This window comes from Pseudopipra pipra, chromosome 13 (assembly GCF_036250125.1).
Source record: "Pseudopipra pipra isolate bDixPip1 chromosome 13, bDixPip1.hap1, whole genome shotgun sequence".
NCBI lineage: Eukaryota > Metazoa > Chordata > Aves > Passeriformes > Pipridae > Pseudopipra > Pseudopipra pipra.
Window position 1 is genome coordinate 19,024,142 of NC_087561.1, and position 23,632 is coordinate 19,047,773.

Here is a 23,632-nt window from a genome sequence, read left to right on the forward strand (position 1 = left end):
TCACAGAGCAACAGGACTTACAGCCAGCAGACAAGCATGGCCCTCAGAGCTCAGCAGCCTTTCCAAGCCCTCAATGCACTCATTGTATGGGTCACATTAAACAGCAATCAGGGCCAAATTCCTTCTCTCTTTGGCTTTAAATCCCCTGGCACCAGGTACCTGATGTCCAGCACTTCAGCTGGCACTGGCCTTACCTTACTGTAACTTTGGGGAAATGTATCTATAAGTACAATATAGTCCATTATTCTTTTAAAACATATCCATGTTCTAACAAATGCAGGATCAGGGAAGGTTGTCTCAAGTGTCCTTTGCACCTCGGCAGGTGAGCAGAGTGCCAAGGCCTGGGCTGCCCCCACCACTCCCAGCATTTAGTGAATCCTTTTTTGTCACAAATAAAGAACCTTCCCTGCTCCAAGTGGTAATTCCAATTAATTAAAGTTGTGTGAGGCTTCCAGAGAGGGAACATTTAGCCTGAGCGTAGGAAATAACCACTCACAAGTATAATAAATTAGCCAAAAATGGTTTTAATGCAGTACTTGCCTGCAGTACAGTATAAAGCATAATAGAAAACAACAAAGCAGAACAATACAGGATATTCAGCTGTAGAAACTGTACAAACACTTGGAAAATGCCAGCGAAACTCCACAGAGCATCAGCGTAGTCAGAACGTTTGTCCAACAGTAAAAATGAGTATCCCAAGCTTTTGTAAAAACCCATTTGATATCAAAAGTCTCACTGTCAGCAGCAGCATTATACTCCTGACCCCAAATCAGCACCCCAAAGGTGGGCAGCAGTCCCTTTGTGACATTCACTGGAAAATAGTTATTTCCTACTAAATGAAGAGGTGAGGAATTTGTCTGAGAGCACCCGGCTGAGCACAGACCAGAGCTGGGGTAAGAAACACCCCCACCAGCCCATGCTGCTTCCTGCAAAACAGCTGGATGTAAACACACCAAGCCACTGGAATTCTGTTGTTTCCCCTGATTTTGCTGGCACAGAGCCTGCTCAGCTTCCATAGGGGGTTCCAGTGGTGGGAGCCCTGACCCTGGTGCAGAGGGAGTGTGTTGGGAGCTCCCAACACACAGCAGCTCCTGCAGTGGCTGTTCAGCCCCATTTTCCTGCCTGGAAAAACTCCAGCGAGTGAAACCCACTGGCTTTCCTGTGAGGCCAAGTAAAAACTCCTGCTAACATTGAACAGCACATGCAGACAGGGCTGCCATGGTCTGATCCTGAGGTTTAAATTAAGTTTCATCTTTGAGGGACCCATTTGCACAATAAACAGCATTTTCAGATGAAGATCAGCCATCTGATCAGATTATAATTTATAAAATAACAAGACCTTTTCTATTTCCTATGTTCCTAAGCAAAAGGGAAGCTGTTACAAGTTCCCTGCTCCAACAGTGGATTTGGATTCACTCTGGAGTAGCTCCTGCTTAGATGGGCAGTGGGTAGAGCAGGAAGCTACTTCATTAATTCTGAGGAAAAATGACCACACATGGAGTTAGTTCAGAACAGCAGAACAACAGGTTCCACCTCCTCACACAAGTTCCTAGTCACAAAACTCATCCTTTGGGATCCCAGGTGCCGAGGGATTGGAGGCTCCTGGATTCTCCATAAAAAGGCAGGGGGGGAAAAATAATACACTGACCTTGTCAAGAGTCCACTGGATTTTTATTTCTCTTACAAAGGAAAGTGCTGATCTGAGAAGGGGCAGCACACACCTTCTCCAGGTCAGGAAGGAGATGGGGAGGACAATTTTGTTGGTTCCACGGGATTTAGTCCAATGTTGAACTCAAGAAATTAAGTACTTGAGGAAGTACTGAAAGAGCAGGGATGCCTTCAGGTGAAGTCCCTGCCTGTTCCATGGGCTGGTTGATGCAAGCAGGCATTTCTTTTCAAACACAGCCGAAAGAAGAAACAAAGATGATCCCTTGGTCCTTTTTGTTGGGTTTTTTTGGCTACTCTTTTTCCCCCCCTCAACATACACTTTTTTTAACATTGTCTGTTACCCACTAAAGCTTTACAAATGCTGCTGTAAATCTTAAAACCTTATACAGAAAAAAATAATTTTTTTAAGGAGCATGCAGGCATGACCAACTTACAGACTTGTATTTGAAATGTAAACTCAGATTTTATTTCACAAGGTTTACATCCCAAACTAAAGTGAAAGAATGAAGAAATGAGGTTTTTAGGAAAGAGAAAATGCAGGAAGTGGGATCTTGCTGCTCTAAGCAAAGCCAGCTGGGCCTGATGATTAGAATCACAAACTGATACCTGACAAACAGATTAACTACAAATAAAATACAGGCACAACTGCATAAAATGACACCTACTCACCTTCACAGTATCCAAAAACCAGCACAAGCAGCTCACAGCTGAAAATATCTTAACTACATGTTTAGGAGGAAGAGAGAACTCTCAAGGGGAGGTGGAACAGGGACAAGACTCAGAGGCTGCAGCAGTGGGTGCGAGCTCAGCGCTAATGAGCGGGGCAGGAAATGCAGCATTAAGCGGGAAGAGCCCGTGGGGGGCTGCCCTGCCAAGCTGTTTGACAGCCCATTGCTGGCACTGAAAGCAGCCACTCTACCATGCAAATGCTGTCATTGATCCCTTCAGAACGAGCTGATTTTTGCAAGTGTTCTGTACCCAAGCAGAAGCTGATAGAATTGGACAAATATCAATAAAATTGAGGTATTTTCAAGTACTATGGATCAACTTCAAAAATCTGTACCACAGGAGTCACTGAATGAAAACATGACCCTTCTGAGTTAATTAATTCTGGCTCAATAAACAAGGTCAGCGGTGCCTCCTTCACCTGCTAATTAAACCCTTGGGTGAGTGAGCTGGCTGCACAGAGGAACTGCTCTGCAGAGTAACTGCTCTGCAGGGGAGGCAGTGGGGCCCTGAGAACAGCTCAGCGTGTCCTTCAGAGCTAAATTCAGGGGAAAAATGGTAAATTATTTTTTATTTTATGTTCATATTACAGACTTTATGCATAAAGTTGTGCTTTCAGTCCATACCAGCATACAGAGCTCCAGAGCTCCAGCTGGTGTGGATTCTGCTGAATCCCACTCCCATTTCTCCCAGGAAGCAAACATTCATTGCACAGTGCCATTAGGAAGCTTCCTGGTTCTTGCCAGTGACTGTGCACCACACACACCGGGTACAGCCTGCTAAAAACATACAGTACTGCTCCCTGCTTGAAGGAAAACAAAGTTATCCTGCTCCAAAGATCCAGCTCAGCCAGAGAAAAGGGAACTGACAGAGCAGTGGGGCGGGGATGAGTCCTGGCCCAGGACACGACTGACCACAGTTCTACCCAGAGAAACATCAATATGATGTTTTTCCTATTTCTTTTAAGAGTACAGTGTACCTGAATGTAAATGGGAGAGGAGGGAGAGAGGTAAGGAGGTGGTTGTTAGTGATCAGTTACTTTGGAACATGAAACCAGGAGCAGAGGGATGAGACAGTGGCAGGTACCACAGTAAAGTCCAGCAAGACCATTTGCTGCTTCTTTCCCGTGGTGACATCACTTGGAAAAGTTGCTCATGGCTGAGACAGCTCAGCCTCAAGGAGGATGTGAGATGCATTTGTAAAATGCTGCAATACCAGGAGAAGGAGCCCAGGCCAGGTGGCAGGTGCTGAGCCCACACTCCTGTGCCCTGAGGGAAGCTCACAAATCCACAGCCGTGGGTCTGACACTGCCACGCTGGTTGGCACTCAACCCATATTTATTACTGCCTGGTGACTGCTGGCAGAGCTACACAACCACTGGTGCTCCTGTTCCAGCTTCCAGGGCCTCATGGGATTAGCCCTGATGGGAGCTGGCCCCAGGGCTGCTCATGCCCAGCACTGCCCCACCTCCAGTCAGCCCCCCCACCTTGGCTGCACTCAGCCAAGCAACAAAATCTTGACCTACAGCTGCTTCTACACCTGCAGCTCCAGCAGCAGGAGGAGATCCCCTAAGGACAGAAGCTGTTTCTGACCCTGAGCTGAGAACCACTCATTTTCTGCTTCATTCTCTAGTCCATGTCTGCCACTAAGGCAGAGAAAACAGCCTTCCTGCCTCCACACTGCTCCAGGCTGCGGTTCAGCACCGAGCACGACAGTCTCACAACTTCCAACAGCATCAGAACTGAGATTCAAACCTTTCCACTTCACCAGATTGTTTGGTGCAACTGGATTTACAGCATCTGACCAGAGACCAACAGTAACATCCCAAAGTGCCGGTCCCAGGGGAACACAGGCTGCTCCCAGGCACACAGAGCAGACCTGGAGCAGTTGTGCCCCAGCACAGCAGCAGGAGGAGCAGCCAGGATGCACTGGAAGTGTGGGGCAGCTCCCAGAGCCGCAGTGCCATCGCTGCTGTGGGACTGGGTGGGCTGAGTCCCATCCCTGCAGTGCTGGGATGGAGGGAGCAGCTGCTCAGGAGGGGCTGGTGGGGCAGGTAAGGGACAGGTTTGATGACACCACCCTCACAGTCAGGGCTGATGGTGGAGAGCCTCTGGATGAGGATCGGGCATGGGAAACAAAGGAGGTGTTGCAGTAGGTGTCTCCCTTAAAGAGCCATTTGCAGGTTAAAAAACCTGCCCTGCACTGGGCCAAGTACCTTCCCTCTGAGCACCTGCAGCAGTGACCCCAGCAGCTGAGCAACTGCTGTTTGCCAGTGCACAAGCAGGACAAATGCCAGGGTAACACCAGGATATCACCTTCAGTGAGGAGAAGGGAACAAAATGGAGCTTGTTCAGTCACTCAGACATGTGGGTCTCCCTTGGTTTGTTCTGCCTTATTTTCACACAGCTTTTGTGTTTGTTTCCCATCTCCTGAAGCTTTCCAGCACCTGATGTGGATATTGATGGGGAGTGGTTCTGAAGTGATTAAACTGTATTTTTTCTACCTGAGCAAGAGATTTTTTACAACCACAGGGGGTTGAGCTGCTTTTAAGGAAAGGGAAGAATTGGCCATAACTATTTACAAGAAAAAAAAATTGAATAGAAGTTACTTGGAAATGTTTAAAATTGCTTCTAAATCTGAGCTTGGTAGCTGCCTTTTAAAGACATCTGGTTTAATAATTATTAGAAGACGAAACCTGATTTTTTGTACTGCCAAGTGAGCAGTGCTGCAGCAGGAGCAGGCAGGGATGGTGCCTGCAGAGCTCGTGGGCAGCTCTGCTGCTGCTGCTGCCTGGCAGAGAAACAGCTCAAAGACACAGCTGTAACCAGAACCAAACCCAGGAAGGACACAGGAACCTGCTCAGAAAACTCCTGTAAATCCACACAGCTCTGAAAAATACACTTCAGCTGACAGAATGGAACAGAAAGTCCCCAGATCTTCTTCCTGGTTTTCTACACAAGGAATTTTGAGTTTTTGAAGGCACAAATAGCACCTCTGTTGGTGCTAAATTCCTGCACATTTCCTGTTGTGTTTAGCTGCCACTGTCCTCTCAAACTCCCCCTCCAGAGCACGTTTTACCAGAAATGAGGTGATTAATTCTGCTGCCATCTTTCATCACACGCAGGGGAAGGTCCAACTCGAGATTTACATTAGAAATGCAGGTTTAGATGGGCAGGAGAAACACTGCAGAGCCGTTTTGTGACAGCCACCCCACGGCCAGGGCTCCGGTGGCTGAAGCAGGAACAATTTTGAGTGTTCAAGAGCACTGTGAGGACACAGACAAACCACCCCGAGCCTAGGTGAGCCCACCCTGACCCCTCACAACCCAATTCAGCAGCAAGACACTCCAGAGATCCCTGCCTGCTCTGCCAGAACTGCAGAGCTGAGGATCCCTGTCCCCAGGGCGGGATCACAGCAGGGAAAGGACTGCTCCTAAGGGCAGAAAGTCTCTGCAAGGCTCTCCCATCTCACAGACACCTTCCCACAGGCAGCAGCAGCAGAGCAAACAGAGGGAAAAAAAAAGGATTTAGTAGGTAGGCAAAGCCTTTGTCAGCAAACTCACTTCTCAGGTCATTTCTCCTGACAGGCACAACTGCCTCTGCAGTCACCTCAATGCCAATGGGTTGATAAACAAACACAAAACCAGGAGAGAAAATGGTACCAAATGACCTTAAAGGCAGTACACTAATACTGTAAGCATGCACCTAATTCAGACATGAGTGATGGAGCTGCCAGGGCTGAATCATGCAGATAAAAAAAGAGTCAAGTCTAGAAAAATGTGTATAATCTGGCCAAAGGGTCAGTTCCCTTCCCCAGAACAGAACCAGGATATATCCCTTTGCCTGCAAATGGAGCAAAATGTAAAAAAAAAATCTGATCACCTAGTGCTGAAACCCCTGGAACCACCAGTCAGTGCACTGGTTTGGGAAGAAGTCTGAAAACCTCTATATATCAATTGTCTCTTCAGCATTTCATGTGGAGTGTAAACTCCAAACACCACTGTTGGAGCTAAACTTTCACTGTCATTTCTAACTCCTGTGTTCCAAATTCACACCTTCCTTTCTGATTCCACAAACACACAAATTTCCATCAAACACCAATCCAGGAAGGAGTGGACATTTTGGCCCTAGGAATTAATGCAAACTGGACTGTCTGAAGTTCCTGTTTGCATTTTAGGTGCCTGCAAGTAGGACTGGGCAAAGAGCACTGTAACCAAACTCTAAGACAATAACACCCTCCTAAAAAAAGTTAAAAAAATCTATGGCCACAATATTCTTGAATCTTGACACTGGCAATGGGAATATTTTATTTGCATTCACAGCTGCACATGTCAGTGTGCATGTTCAGCACTTTTTCTTTCAACACACTTACACCCAACTACCAATTTAGTGCCAGATTTAACTGGGTCTGTCTCGCACTGGGCTGAACTGACTCAGAACTTCAAACACAGTAGAAAATGTCAGAGAAGGTTGGAGAATCAGCCTCAAAATAAATAATCATCCCCAAGAATATTATGGCTTGGTAGAATTTCAAGAACTTGAGTCCCTGACGTTTGCAAAATGAAAAGGCCTTTGGAAGTGCACTCTCATCAACATTTTTACCTTTTTTGCATAAAAAATATATAGTATTTATAAAATAAAGAGAGCAGGCCAAAGAAGATTGGCCACAATCACTCTATAAAACTGTTCTGTTAACTCTGTAACTGAAACTTATAAAGTCTTGGGCCATCTGGACAGCAGGATTTCTGGAGAAGCACTCTCAGATGCAGACTCCAGTTGGGTGATACTTCAGGACGTTTTCTCATCTTGAAGATCCACTTGTTTTCTGCCCCTCAAAACTGAAGTCCATGCCAAGAGAAGGTGTTGGCTCCTGAGAGGGAAGCTGAAATCTAAGGAAACAAAAATGTGCACCTATAACACTGCTGTGATGAGCATCAATGGCTGATCTGACTTTAAAACTGAGTGTTTTAAAGCCGTGAAGAACAAGGAAAATGCTGGTTTTCCCTCCCCAGTAGAAGGGCAGAATTCAGTCCTCACTATTGACAGAAAAAACACTTTTGAGTTTTTGTTAGTGGAAGAAAATGGACTGGTATCCACAAAATGCCAGAAGCCCATGGGCAAAAGTCTGGAGGTGCCCCGTCTGTGAGCACAGCCAGGCAGTGCTTTGCCATACAGTAGTTATTAACACCCCTGGAAAACAGAGGGGTAAATTCCATCTGCCTGTCCCACCTTCTGCAAGTGGGACAGCAGACTCCTGCTCCTTGGATCACGGCCTGTTACACTCCTCTGGGAGAATATCTCCTGGAGCCTGCAGAGGACAAAGCCTGCAGCTCCCTGTGTGTGTGCCCCATTCTCAAAGGCAGAACAGCTTTACAGACCAGGGAATGTTTTGGGAGCAGCATCTTCCCCACAGTGTCATCTGTTGTACCCACCTTTCTCCGGGGTGGAAAAAACCAGCTCAGGGAGCAGCAGCTGATGTGACATTCCAGGTCACTTCCGTTTTCTCCCAACTGCGACTTGGCTGCTCTCAACTTTCATTAGACTGCACCTGCACCTTCCTACTCCTTCCATGAATCCCTGCACAGACTTCCCACCTTGGAATTGTACAAGTCAGTGCAAGAGTCATTCCTGCCACATTTTCCAGAGCAGCTCCAGGCTCTGTGTCCTCCTCTACACACTGTGCTGGTGGCTCTGGTGTTACTGGGCCGACCCCCAGCCAGGGCTGCTGAGAGCCACCCCTGCCCTTCAGGTTCCCTTGAACCAGGGATTTCTGGGCAAGCTGGGGAATACTGGTGAAATCACAGCTCCATCCCCAGTGTTCAGGGACTGTCCAAGCACCATGGGGATGGCACTGCTAAAGCCAAACCCTGTCCAACAGCCCCTCCCCATTTCCCTGCAGAGTGTGGATTTGAGGGAAAGGAAGGAACACTGACCTTTGTGCTCAAGCTTTACCCAGCTGCACTGTCACACTGCTATGTCTCCCTTTCTATGACAAGGGCTGAGGCTTCACCAGAACCTGTACAGTGAAAAACAAAGCAGTCAGAGATAAGTAAACCTGGTTTTCTCGCTGAGAATATATTTTTCACTAAGTATGGAAGTGTGTTTTTAAGAGTCATTCCAAATGAAAATAGACAACCACTTGTCAGAGATAACTGAACAGCTGCTTTCAAACTGAGATTGCTCTATTATTGGCTTTATTTATTTCATAACCATGTCACAAGCTTTAAAGCCACAAAGACAAATGACGATCTTTCAGTTTTAATGTAACATTTCAGGTCTTTCTGACTACTCAATTATAATGGTTTACTTCTATTGTTTAAGAGGTAACATGATTATTTCAGCTGGAAGGGACCCATAACGATCATCTAATTCAACTGCCTGTAAATGTCAGTTATTTTATAAGCACTATAAATTGAGGAACTTCATATAAGATCCAGATCATATTCTGGGGTCTGATCTAGCCAAAAATCATCTCACTGTCTAATGTTTTCATATGTAAGAATTAATTATTTATTCAGATAAGTTATACTTTGTAAAAGTTGGAAGAAGTTCTGACTCATTCCTAAGGGACTTGTTTTAAGCCTCACAAAAAATTCACAGAGATGCCATAGTTTGTTACTATTAAAGCCAATTCTGGTATTTTTAAAACCAATTTGTGTTACCTTGTAACTGCCAAAATGTATAGAGCAAACCAGGAAGAGCAGGTAGTTTTCTAACACACAGACAGGAACCAATTAAAGCAGTTCATCTGAAGAAAAGCTGAAATGAGCCTCTTCAGTCCTATTGACAAACTCCTGGAGAGTGGATTTTCCCAGCAGGACATGAAGTCAGTTTATTTTGCAATGGAAAACCTGAACAAAGAGCTGCAGGTGAGATCTGAGCAGAGCCTGAGCAGCAGAGCCTGTGCTGGAGGATTAAAGAGCTCATGGCACAGCACGAGTAGGAAAATGTTCACATGAAAAGCTTTTTTACCCTTTGCCCAAGGCTAAGTCTTCCTCACAGGGTCTCAAACAGAAATCCTGTGCATGTGGGACTAAAATGTACACCCTGAAAGAGAACTTTATCAGCAAAGTTCCTGAAAACTCTTCTGAGGCAACAAAGAGCACAACTATGGAAACCACGTCCCTGATGTTTGATCCACGGGTTATAAATAACCTCAGAATTAATTCACACTATCACCATTCCTTAAAGGGGAAAAAGGGTGGGATTACCACCTTTATTTTAAAAGGAACCTGTGAATGGCATCCTTGCTCCACAGGAAAAACCAGGAGCCCTTGCAGACAGGATTTCTGAACCCTCAAACAAGGGGACTGGGGCTCGTTAGCAGAAACTAATGACAAATCCTGAGCTTCCAATACATCCTGTACTCTCCAAAGACCAAAGTTTGCAGGTAAATATCCAAGGGGGAAAAAATCAACTTCAAACACAGAAATGTAAAATCATCAAACTGATTTTGGTTCCATCCAACAAAGACCATCAAAGAATGTATATACATATAAATTCTGGTTTATAATAGGATTTCCATAGCATAAAAGGTATCTTTGAATGCCAGAAACCCATCAAATCGACTGCACAAACACAGCAGCTCACCTAGACCTGCTCCCAGCACATCTATTTTTCTATGGAGATCAGCACATCAAATCCAGCATCAAAAGAACTGCTTTACTCTTGTAATAAAGCTGGACAAAGTATAAAGGAGCTTCTTAAATGTATCCCTGCACTCAGGTGTTTGCATGCCTGCTTTCACACTCTCAGAAGATAACTGCACTTCTAAAACATCTTAGTATTCTCCTTTTTTGTGTCCTAGATAATTGCACTGCATGCAACAACATTTACAGGTAAAAACACTCAGTTTGTGGCAATCCCAGTTTCTCTCTGCAACTTGTACCACCCTCTCAGTCCATTCACTTGCAAGTAGAAAGCTACTAGAAAACAAAAAAGTTGACTCCAAAGTAGGGCTTATTTTCAGTCTGTGCTCATTAGTCAAGGTGGAGCTGCCCAGGGACTCAGCCAACACCACTTTTATTTGATCACTTTGAATTTATCTATTAGGCACTGTAGGTCAGGACACAACTGATTTCCTACAGTGTTACCTTACCCTGGGGCTCTTCATCTATTCCATCCTCTTCCCACTGCTCTTCATTTGCCAGGAGAGGGTTCCGAGCTTCACACGAGGCTCTCATGGGGAAAAAATGTCCATCCCCCTGGCTGCATGGAAAAGGCAGAGAGACACTGGAAAAACAGCTCCAAAGGATGACAATTTCAACACCTTTTATCTGCAAACAAAGTTTTCTGCTGCTTCTATTTCCCATGTTTACTTAAAATCATATTTCAGCTTTGAAAAGCACTGTGTTTATTTTTCATGGCAGCTCAGATGCCAAGTTTTACTAGAGAGCAGTTTTGGTCCTCAATTCCTTCAAGCTCACTGGGGAACAAAAGTTCAAATCTAAAGCATGGAATTAAGTAATTTTTAGCAGAACTTCAATGTGCTAACTTGATCAAATCAATTGGATACAGAAAAAAAACCCCAAAAGAAACAGAAAAAATTAACAGGTAGAAGTGAGGGGGGAACTAAGGAAAACAATTATGGAAACAGAGCAATTATTCCATAGGTGTAAATTTTATCAATTGGTAGCACAGATTCTTCAGGGCAGAAATCACACATTTGTGTTTCAATGACACCCAAGATAAAATGGCCTCAATATTAGTCAGATGTTACTGAAAGACACATAAAAACCCCACTTTCCTGTGACCTAAACCTATACACAAAATGGCAAAAATCGTATCAGCTTTTAGCACTGACTTGATTATTACTTACCTTGAGGCAATAGGCAGCAACCAGAGCTTTTTTTCTTCTCCAAACACTTGCTGAAGATTCTTTACAAAGCCAAGATTGAATCCATTTTTATCTGGGCCATTTTGAAACACCGGAGCTGAGAAAGCCTCTGCACACAGATGCAATTTCAGTGAAAAAAACCGAAAATCAATGCCAAAGTCTCTGAAACAGGATTGTGCATGATGTGGCCATCTAAAGTCAACATGATTTAATAGATTATATAGGTTCAGCACTACAAAGTTCGAGAATGAGTGAAAGCTTATTCTCATTTTGCAAAGCCTGTAAAGACTTTCCAATCAAAGGCAGGAATCTGGTCATACAACTACAGGACAGTCAAACCAAAAATGGTTTGTTTAATCTGGAGAACAAGAGTTAGAAGTTCTTTCTGTGAGACTTGTAGAAATTCAGTGGGTGAAAATTTCTAAGTAAAAAAATCTGCAGAATTAAACAGGTTGGCCTTCAATGAGTATCCAGAAGTGGCACTGGAGATTTAAATTGCCTCATTCATTAATGATATAATGAACAAACAAATGCAAATAGACCCTCTGTTATGGTGAGGCACAAAACTAAAAAAAAGAGAGGGGAGGAGAACCTGGAGTGCCTTAGAAACAATTTGATCTACCTTCGAAGCTGCTGCACAGGTCTGATGCTTTGGGACAGATGAGCTTCTGTGCCCCAAGAAATGAGTTTTAAAGTTAATAACTAGACAAAACCAGAATATTTGCTCACTCTTGATAGTGTCTTTTTTGTTATAAAACTTTATCCAAAAAGCTTTAAAAATTGAGCAACATTTATCTGAGAAAAGACAAAGAAACTACTCGGCAAAATCATTCTGTTCTAGATAATTTCTTTGGTTTTACAGCCATAACTTCTTTGCCTTTATCAGTGAGAATGGACACTGTTTCCCAACTTCACTAAGCTGGTTTAGGATGCACACCAGCATCTGAACACAACAAACTATTACTCCTGAAAAGCTGCACTCATTTCAAACATGGTTATACATATGCATAATATTTTTATAATTGGACTTTTACACTGTAAGACTCTTGTTTCCCCTTGTGCTTTTTCTTTCCCTGTGTGCTTTTGTCACACCAGCTAACAAACACAACTAATTTCAAATGACAAATTTTTGCAGCATGGTGCCAAGATCTTAAATCTTCCTTCCCTCATAAGCCAGCAGGAATGCACAGAAATAGAAAAAATGCCTTTTTTATTTTCTTTTTTGGTTCTCACAGCACTTTGGTGTGTCTTACGAAAAGAAGAGGGACACAAGAGCTTTACCTAAGGTGGATCTGTTTCTGCTAACGAGCCAGCAATGGTATCCAAACAGAAACATGAGGCTCACGAAGAACATGATTGCCACAAAGAGAAGGAAAAGGATGTGAAATTTGGAACGTCCATTGGTCAGTTCACCCTGGAAATAAAAGCAACACAGAACAAGTGATAGGAACAAATTAAAGCTGGAAATTCTTCATTCTTAGAGAGAAGAAAGAGAGCTTCTAAAACTACTCAAACTCGTATAGACAAAAATCAACCTTAGTATAAAAACCAAGGAGAGACAAAGAAATGAGGTGGTTCATTTCCCCTCCTGTACCCAAAGCACTACTCTTGGTGTGCAGCAGAGGCAGGGCAATCACCCTTCCCACCTGGGCACCAGGAGCACACCCTGTGCCCATGGGGAAACGAGCAGGCAGGAGCTCTTGAAGCCCTCTTTATGTTCTGCTGAGTTTCCTGTGCATACACTAAAATACTGCTCCTCTTGCAAGGTGAGGCAAGCCAAGAGAACCTGGCCTGCACAGCTGCAGCTATGGGGGGTGTTAGAACTGAGCAGAGAGGGCTTGGGAAAGGTTAAAAACCAAGTGGGACCTTACAAGAGGTGGAGACACCCATTTCCTTCTAGAGCAGAGGAGCCAAGTGCCAGAGGTGCCCAGCAGCACACACAGGCAGGCTCTGGGCACCTGCAGGGAACAAAGGCACTTCCCAGCCTTTGCTCATCCCATAGGAGCAGCACAGAGCTCAGGCTGGGCCCTGCTGAGCCTGAGGAACAATTAATGCCCAGCAAAGTTAAGGGACTTGAACACAGAGTCAGCAGCTGAGGGGACACAAACTAGAGGTCAAGGGCCAGCCTCTTACTGAGCTGTCAGCTGGCACTGCTGCATAGGAGTGACCAGCAACAACTGAATAAAAAGGCTACTTCAGTTCAGTCCAGTTTTAAACTGAGAAAGGAATCCTATGGGGATTAGAAAATGAACAAGGGGGGTTGACTTTTTTTTTTCTCTTTTCAGAATATATATATACAGATAAATGTCAGGATGTTACATATCAATATCAATTCCAAACGTTCTGAGAGACACATATGCAAAACAAAAAGGAAAAGGGTATAACCTCTTTCCCAGAAGCTAGTCTACAGTTTGGAATTCCTGAGGTCTATTTGCTTCTTGCTTTTGTGCATTTTGGACATATAATGGGAGTTTTGGACTCAAAAAGGGCCCAGGAAAGCACCTCACAGGAAAAATGCAGCCCCTCCACTTGACTGAGAGCAAAACAGCAACAAGAGTGACTAAACCCCACGAGACTCACAGGAGATGAAAAAGGAACCAGATTTCACAACTTACTGTCCAATACTTAATGAAATACTTGAAGACTGTTGCAGCAATATACAAGCAATACAACAAAGAATAGGCTAAGAACAGTAGAAAGAATTTGTAGTTAGAAAATCCAATGCAGTTATTCACCCTAGAGGACAAAAGCAAAGTTGAAATCAGGATTTGTGCAGCACATGGTTGTCACACAAAGAGCACGACCAGTTTGGGGGGTTATTAAACCTCTGGCTCACACAACAGAATTTGGCAAGAAGCAGCTCCCCTTAGTGGCCAAAATGGAACAGAACTCAAGTCTCTGCTTTTCACTCCAAGGCTTCTTGCTGGGCCAAGGACAAGCCCAGCTCATGTTTTGGGGTTGGTACCGCGGGCAAATGTGTCCCAGAGGCAGCAGCTAATTCCTCCTGGCTGGGTCTTGTCTGCAAAGGCAACGGGCTCTGGGAGTTCCGGGCTCCTTTATCCAAGGGCAAACCTCAGCAGCCACATTCACTGCTGCTGCTGGTGACACCCAACCCAGCTAAGCCCAAATTTGGTTCTAATTCTCCATGCACAGGACAACTCTACAGAGGAACCAGAGGATGCAGGAAAACATAGTGGGGGTTTGTCTCAGAGCTCAGGTTTGGAAAATCCTCTACAATTTTGATTGCCAGGGAGGTTCAGGTGGGGAAATGTTTGTGTTGTTTCTGATTTCTGAAATCTTCCTTTTTTTAAAAAAAGGAGGAGTTTAATAAATTGAGTGGCAGCAATTCTCCAAAAGGGTAAAGCTCAATTAATCCATGCAGCTTTCTGCACTGATGGTCTCTGAACAGGCATCAGTTCAGAAATGATCCACATGCAAATGTTACTATTGAAACACCCCCAAGTGCAGCTGAAATGATGACAGACCCCAAAATAAAGGCTAAGGTTAAGTACCTTTCAAATTTGAATAATAGTCAGAGTAAATTAGCAGTTGGGTTTTAAATATCAATATCACAGCTTTTTCACATATAGTTTATGGAACTAACATGAATGATCTGTCTTTCAAAATATCAAACATTTCAGGCAATCTCAAAGTGTAATTATCTTATAAATTTCCCAACATAAAGAGATGGATGGCCTGAAATGAGAGAGGCATACAGAAATATGTGCCAGAAATATATATATATAAGCAACCTTTCTTAGAAAGCCACGAACCAGTATCTAGGACATACCATGGACAGTGATGATCCATTTTTAGCACACACCTGCAAAAGGACAAAAAAGAAAAATGGAAGATTTTTAATTGGTACTTAATTGCCAACTGCAGATCAACAGCAAAACCTCTGGTTTTTGTGAGATTTCTACATGACAGAAAGTCAAAATGATACTGTCTAAGTTTTTTAAGGTAGTATTGTTTTAAGATGAAACTCTTATTACTTCTTCAAGGCCAACTAATGTCCTTTGTTCTCGTCTAGAGGAGAGCCATGGTGGCTGCAGTTGGAACAGAGGCCCCTGGGTCCCTTTCTGTGTTAAGAGCCATGGGAAGGCCCAGCCCACCCACAGGACCCCCTGGGGACTGTGTTCACCTCACACACAGTCCCTGACTTACATGGCACAGACGGAGCAGTGGTGACAACGATCAGGTTTGATCAGCTGGCATCTGTCACAGAACCGAATACCTGAGATTAAAGACAAATTAACACCAAATGATGGAAGAGTCTTCTTTTTTTTTTTCACATGATAGCTGATATTGGTGTTCATTTCCTAACTGTTCATACTCCTTCCTCTATCATTTCAGCAGCTGCCAGGATTAGCAATGCTCCTGATTCTGCTGGAGACCTGCAGATGGGGGGAGCAATCCTCACTGAAATCACAGAATGGTTTGACTTGGAAGGGACCTTAGAGATCATCTCATTCCACTCCCCTGCCATGGGCAGGGACACCTTCCACTAGCCCAGGTTGCTCCAAGCCCTGTCCAACCTGGCCTTGGACACTTCCAAGGCTGGGGCAGCCACAGCTTCTCTGGGCAACCTGTGCCAGGGCCTCCCCACCCTCACAGGGAAGAATTTCTCCCCAACTTCTAATCTAAACCTACTCTAAACCATACAGCCAGCTTAAAAGTGATAAACCAAAACTGCACACTTCCTTCTGGCTTCCACATTTACTCAGACTGTACATACATTCCATTTTGGTAATTCCCCATTTATCCCAGTTCTTTACTTCAGAATTCTTTGGCTAGCCTGGCAGAAGAGAGCAGGTCAGAGCCTCCAATATGAACACAGACTTCTTTAAGCTGCGAAAGGAGTCCAGAGGCATTTAATCACTGAGCATGGCCAAGAAATCTGGTCACAGAATTATGTTCTGTGTCTCTAAGCCAGACTCCATTTTAAGTAAATACGATGACAGATCTTGTGATTCTACTGCTCATACTAAACACAGGCAACATGGGCTTTTGAACATAGATCCAAAGGGTAGCATATTGCTTCTCAAAGGCAGCACCTGGTCCTCCATGGAATGAAGGAATGTTCAAGGCTTTTTTGCTTTTCCAAAGAGAAAACTTGAGAAAAAAGGCATGAAAATCATTCCCACAGGAATTAATGGGTGCTGCAGTGGCACTAGGAATGCTGTTGGTTGGCAGGACCCTCTGGAGTGCCAGTGTGTGCTACTTGGCTGTGCCTGTTGAGCTCAGAGCCCCGAGCCCCCTGCTGGGCTCACCTCCATTCCCTGTCCTCGTGTACACCGGCAGCTTCCTGGCGATCTCGGCGAGGATCTGCCTCTGCACCTCCGGCCTCTCCTCGTTCTCATAGCGCTCCTGGTCAGCGTAGGACATGTGGAACTGGGGGCAGAAGCCATGAGAGGAGCAGTTACCCAGGGGGAGGAGAGAGAATGCTTCAAATACAGGCAAGTCTAGAAACATTTTTACCTCCCACTCCCACTCCCGAGGTTAATCGAGTGTGAAAATGTGTTTGTGAACAAGACAAAGAAGATAGTGAGTGCTGAGCAGCCAGAACCCCATGTGATACACCAATAAAAAATGCAAATGTGAAATTTAAAGATTATAAAACAACTTACTCAAATTGCTCCTACGGCTGCCTTAGGTGACTATTTTTCAGGAATAACATTACACACCTTAATAACACTTTAAGCACTTCCCTTGTGAGCAAAAACCTGCCCCCAATCACAGTTTTATATTTCTAAAACTGGGATTAGTTGTTATTTATACATTTACATTCTTGTAATCAGGATCAGATTAAGGCCATGTATATTTGGAGTGCCACACAAACATTGTCCTCACTCTGTTGCTCCAAACGTAGTGTTGTCTTAGTATTTCACAGAGAGGTAAAACAAAACAAAACAAAAAAATAATCTACCAATCCAAGCAACATGACAAAGTAAATACTTGGTGGAAAAAGCATTAAAACACGTCTGCATCCGACTGTCCTGTCCAGATCAACTTGACCAAAGGATTTTTGAGTTCTCTTCAGTGTCCCTGCTTTTGCTCTGCAAGGAATGGAATGTGCTGGGGCTCTTACCTTTTTGTCTGGCTGCACTGGGAGAGTGAAAACAGACTTCCAATATGTCCACACAAAGAGCACAAAGAGAATATGGAATATTACAAGATAGACCACTAAAAACAAAACAAAAAGAAAAAACAGAAGAGAGCAATGACTTCTTAAGCAAAAGTTTCATTTAGGAGGGGCATAATTCCCCATTCTTACAGTCCAGCCAAACCTCCCAGCAGCATTCCAGAGCTCAGGGGCTGCGCCCAGGGGGACTGAGCTCACAAGCCTCCCTCCTCCCCCAGACCCCATTCCGTGGGGGAGGAAGATACAGCTCTGAGAGACTTCCCTCCCAGGGCAGGTGCCCACCCCATATCCCTGGGAATGCCAAGATTCCTCTTTTCCCCACATCCCAGGCACAGGCCCAGCAGAAGTGGCTGGTGCTGAGCAGCCCACAGGTGAATACTGCAATCCTGCAGCACCTCCCAGTTTTGGGGCTCAGTTGCTGCTAAATGCAGTCAGAGCAGACCCTTATTGCCAGTGCACTGCCCACCCCTGCTGCCTTCCTGGCAGAGCTGAGAGAGGAACAGGAGCTTTACATCACTAGAAAACATTCAATCTCTTTCACATTTGCCACAGCTGATACAATAAATCAGGAAAACTTCTCTCAAAGTGAGCAAAACAGGTCTTGTGAGTACTGAAGAATTGTAATCCACTGGATACATGTGAAACCATATGAAACCAGCCCGTGTCAGAGTAGTCTTATCTCAACATGCCAACTTTATTCCAGAGCCCTTGGGCATAAGCAGGCATTCCATGATCAGGGAGCCAAAGTGCAGCAGTTCTTAAGCTACACAAGCTAGCTGTTATTTAACACTCAACTCACTAAGACATTATCAAACAGTTACAATACAGTTTTATTTGAACATAGCGTTTAATTGCAATAAAACCCTCATTTCCCTCATTTCTTTTAAGCTTCAAATTCTAGAAACTAAGATTAAAATAAATACTACTAGTGGAAAGAGAAGTCTAAAATCCAAACTCTTCCTAACTGTGTGAAAAACATTGTCTTTCCTGTGTGAAAACTGGTAAAAAAGGCCAATTGCATCACTGAGACTCTAATGAGATGGCAAATGATGGGGTACACCTCACAAGGATGTGATGGACTGTGTGAAGGAGCTGTGAATCAAAGTCATTCTTATGCTCCCAGCTTGTTTGAGATGTTATCCTCATACTATGGTGCAGGTCGAGCTCAGCCACTTTTTAATTAGTATGAAAAGAGATAAATCTTGCAACAGGTTTAGTTTTAGTTGATCAAGCAGCACATTAGAGGAAGCTGACCCAGAGATGCACTAATGGATTGGGCAGCTACTAACTTTCTACTGTTGAATAATCATTAATATCCTGCTTTCCAGAGTTTCTCTGTAGCAATTTCAAATATTAGGACTGCTTTGTAGTGGAAAGAGAATGGACTCGATGCAGTGATCTGGAGGATCTTTAACTATCACCTGGCATTGCTCTTCATGGAACAACTTCCCCGATGACTCCACCTACTTCTATCCTTCATAACCCCGGAAAATGAAACAAAGAGGCCACCTGGATTAGCCAAAAGCCTCCAAAGCACCTCCAGGAAGAAGAGGAGGAATACTAAAATGGCCACTGGCTCCTTATCCTTAGAATATGATCGTGGCCTCCAACAACACACCAGTGGAAAGAGTCTCATGGAGTGATTCGACTGCATTATGGCTCCAGAGCTGGTTAGTGGGGAACAGAAACAAGAAAAAAATCTGTGCCTGCCTCCAAACCCCATTAAAAATAGCTTTCTCTGAAAGATCAAAGGAAACGGGGGAAAAATAGGTGGGCCACAGAACAGAACCAGTCTTTTCTATTTGGCTTGTAAAATGAGCTCTGAAAATGTGAAAGAGAAAGGGAGAAGAGATGTGTGGGTGTGCACAGACAGGCACACCTTTTCCTGAAAGAGTCAGAGGGATTAAAGCCTTCCCATGTTTTCTTATGCTGTGAGTAAACAGGGCACTTCCCAATGCATCCAAAAGCTACAGCATGTCTAACAACGCTTGCTGTGCACCCCAGGAGTGTAATTACAGGAAGGAAACACTGAAAGAGGATGTACATCTCAAAGATTGACAGTAAATATTTTTGATATTTCAGCCGGAACATTTGTGAATCCTTTTACACCAGGACTGAGCATCAAACAGTAAACTGAACACACATACCTTTCTCCACAGGGTTGCTCACAGTCACTGAAAAACAAAAAAAAAGATATGTCTACAGAGCAAATAGGAATCCCAGAAAAGTTTGTTACAAATGACATTCCTATGAGAAATACAGCCATTTTAGGAAAAAATGTTCACATTCAAGAGGCAAAAAGAGAGCCCACAGTCCAGCATCAAATCCAAAGCATCCAGAACAACTCTTCTTCACTCACACACACCCCCACAACAAGATGTTCAGTAACTGTTACTTATGCTGTATTTTCCCATTTATAAAAAATATTCTGCATATTTGTACATCAGAAATGACAAAACCAATCCTCTGGTGACAGTGATGTGACAAGATTACCAGGGCTCCTACAGCAACTGTCCAAGCAGCATCTCTGTGCATGTACCACATACCTGCAGCTCCTTTCTACCAGTCTCTTGGTGGTCTTGACCCCCTCCCATAAGCACTGTCCAAAGCATTTCTGCATCAGCATGAATAAAAAATTAACCATTTCTCAGCTTTGGCCTAGTCAGCAATTGCAATGACTCCATCACTTTTACACCTCCTACAAGTAGAGATTTTGCAACCCCTCCTTACTTCACCGTAATGACAGAACGATCCCTACACCAACAGAGCCACCTTGACCAACCAGCAAAGGGTACATCAATGTCTACTTGTGCTGATTACTTTAAAATCCATCCATTATTTTAAAAGCCACCATCCAAGTTTCACAGAAGACACAAAGACATCTCTCTTTAACTGAAAGCATAGTGGTTCTGTGATATTTGCTTGGAAGACAAAGTTCTGTGACACACAGCAATGTGGGTGAAAAAAGAGACTGAATATTTGCTGTGTCTCTGCAGACTCATTTTCAGGTGAGCAAGATTGCAAGGGAACCTTTATTTTTAGCTTTGGTTTGCTGCCAATCAAGCTATGAAGACATCAGCTTTTCACAAATGCTTGCTCCTTCCTGAAGTGTGTCACATTTGCAGCAGGGCCTTGCTAAGGGTTTTACTTGAGAAAAGAGCATAAATAAAGGTTGTGTAAAAGGTTTTATTGCAGGATCATTGTTCTCTCTGTGGCAGCAACCACCAACCAGACAAGAAATCAGGGCCTCTTCAGGACTGTGACTCACTGGTCACACCAGTCAGTGAGAGTTTAAACCCAGTATTATGAGGTGGCTCCAGGACATCCCCCCTCACCACTCCCAGTCCTGAGCACAACTGAGGGTGAAAACCAAGAATCCAAACAAAGCATCTACTATTTGCATGCTCACAACAGCTGAGAAGTAGCCAGCACAGAAAGCCTTGCTGTGTTAGAAATGTGGAGAACGTCCTGAGAGCTGCTTTGCAAGTACCAGCACATGCCAACAGTTAATGCTCAAATCCTGAAATAATTTAGTCATTCCAACTCCTGTGTAGATAAACCTCCTCCACATGCAAATGAAAGAGATGGGAGAGAAAGATGGGGCGAAAAAATAGGCGGGTGTGGGCAAATGAATGATTTTCAGCCATAATTCCAGGCAGTGAGCTGAGCTCCTGGCAGCTGAACCAGCACTTGCAGAGCAACATAGTCCCAATCCACATCCCAGCAAAATCACCTGAGTCTCGTCTAAAAGCTGCACTGGGACCTGGAACAAGCCAGTGTTCAGCTTTACTGAACCTGTACAGCACTGCCAACAAAGCACAGTTCAAGAAAATACTCTAATTTTTGGTCACATGTAATGACAGTTCCTTGCAACTTGGAGATATTGTTCTGCGTGAATTCTTGAAAGAAACAGCCCACAGTCCCAGAGAGGGGATGAGAGCAATGAAGTGTTTGAGGCTTTGCCAAGCTGCCAGTTAAAACAGACCAAAGAAACTGCATTTCAATTTAGTGCCCATCGAGAAAAAAACACTGCCAACCCTACCAAAAACCTGATTTCCATGTGCAGCACCAGAAGGCAGCTCCTGTCCCAGGAACATCCCAAACCACCCTTCTGGGACCTTGGGCTGCCTTTACCCTGTCCCGAGGAGAAAGAGCCTCATGTTCCTCCTCACAGCTTCAGAAGTCCAAGCTCCCACCTCTCCTCTCCCCCAGAACTAACAATCCTTTCTCCTACTAACAGATTTTTGCATGCATACAAAACATTTGCAACTTACTATCTAATTAAATTGCTACATTAAATATACAATTCTAGCCAGTACAAAAACTTTCCTTTCTAAAATGTAGCATTTCCATGCTACTGTAACAACTTCAGTGTGATTTCATGTAACCTTTTTCTTCCCTGTGCAGAATATATATATTAAAAATGAGTTTATGTATAATTATATGTTTATATATGTATATATATCTACCTCAAGACAGAGCATAGACTGATTTTTGTTACTGTTTAGCTCATAAATCACATCTGAACGTTGTCATACGGCAGCAACCCGGCCCTTCACTGTGGGGTCACTGTCCCAACCCTCCCCACCGGCACCTCCCCGGCACGGACACAAAACAGGGGCTGAGTCCCAGCCCAGCCCCGGCCGGGGCAAACCCCGGGAACAGCCTGAACCCCAGGAACTCATCCCGGAATGGAGAGTTATCCCTGTGCTCCTGCTCTGCCCGGGGGTGTGCCAGACGGGACAGGAGCCGGGACACCGGGACACACCGGGAACACCGGGACACACCGGGAACACCGGGACACACCGGGAACACCGGGACACACCTGGAACACCGGGACACACCGGGAACACCGGGACACACCGGGAACACCGGGACACACCGGGACACACCGGGACACCCACGGAACACCGGGACACACCGGGGACACCGGGACACACCGGGGACACCGGGACACACCGGGGACACCGGGACACAGCGGGGACACACCAGGAACACCGGGACACACCGGCGAGAGGCGACGAGGGGGAGGAGAAGGACGAGAAGAGGAGAAGAAGGAGGAGAAAGAAGAGGAGGAAGAGGAGAAGAAGAAGGATGAGGAGCAGGGAGAGGAAGAGGAAGAAAAGGAAGAAGGAGAAGGATGAGGAGGAGGAGGAAGAAGAAGAGTGAACAGGAGCATGATGATAAGGAGGATGAGGAGGAGGAGGGGGAAGGATAATGAGAATGAGGAGGAGGAGGAGGAGGAGGGCGGGGGGGGATCGCCCGCAGCCCCGGCCCGGCGAAGCCCCGCAGGGACCCGCCGGCTTGGGGCGGGCCCGGGGCGGGCCCGGGGCGGGCGGGCCCCTCTCCCCGCGCCGGGCGCTCACCGAGGCAGAGCTCGCAGACGTATCCGTAGTAGGACCAGAGCAGCAGCAGCGCGATGAGCAGCACGGGCAGCCAGGCGAGGGCGCGGCGGCAGCAGCGCAGCCCCCGCCACAGCGCCATGGCCCCCGCGCACATCGGCGCGCGGCTGCGCGGCCTGCCCGCCCCCGCCATCGGCCATCGGCTGAGCCGCCTGCGCGCCGCGCCCCCTGGCGGGCGGGGCGGGAGCGGCCCCTGAGGGGGGACCGGGGAGCAGCGCTGGGGGCCCGAATAAACAGCGCCGGGGGCCCGAATAAACAGCGCCGGGGGCCCGAATAAACAGCGCTGGGGGCCCCAAAACAACGCTGGGATCCCAAAAACACCGCTCGGATCCCAAATAAACACTGCTGTGATCCCAAAACAGCGCTGGGATCCCAAAAACACCGCCGGGATCCCAAATAAACACTGCTGTGATCCCAAAACACCGCCCGGATCCCAAATAAACACCACTGGGATCCCAAAACACCGCCCGGATCCCAAATAAACACTGCTGTGATCCCAAAACAGCGCTGGGGTCCCAAATAAACACCGTTGAGATCCCAAATAAACACCGTTGGGATTCCCAAAACACTGCTAGGATCCCCAAAATACTGCTGGGATCCCAAATAAATACCACTGTGATCCCAAATAAACACTGCTGTGATCCCAAAACCAACGCTGGGGTCCCATATAAACACCGTTGAGATCCCAAATAAACACCGTTGAGATCCCAAATAAACACCGTTGGGATTCCCAAAACACTGCTAGGATCCCCAAAATACTGCTGAGATCCCAAATAAATACCACTGTGATCCCAAATAAACACTGCATGTGCAGAGTGTGTAGGGACAGGACAAGAGGGAAGGGGTTCCAAATGAA

General features: G+C 45.4%; 1 protein-coding gene across 1 annotated transcript; it reads right to left on the minus strand.

Moving 5' to 3' along the window:
• Nucleotides 1-508: 508 nt before the first annotated feature.
• On the minus strand, nt 509-22,924 carry ZDHHC15 (zinc finger DHHC-type palmitoyltransferase 15). The gene is made up of 12 exons (XM_064670225.1): nt 22,741-22,924; nt 19,522-19,548; nt 17,321-17,415; nt 16,503-16,623; nt 15,397-15,466; nt 15,020-15,052; nt 13,845-13,965; nt 12,511-12,643; nt 11,212-11,338; nt 10,492-10,601; nt 8,327-8,409; nt 509-7,282 (listed from the first exon to the last, which is right to left on the minus strand). The coding sequence occupies exons 1-11, from the start codon at nt 22,907-22,909 to the stop codon at nt 8,366-8,368; spliced, it is 1,050 nt and encodes a 349-aa protein (XP_064526295.1). The 5' UTR covers nt 22,910-22,924; the 3' UTR covers nt 509-7,282; nt 8,327-8,365.
• Between the last annotated feature and the right edge of the window lie 708 nt (nt 22,925-23,632).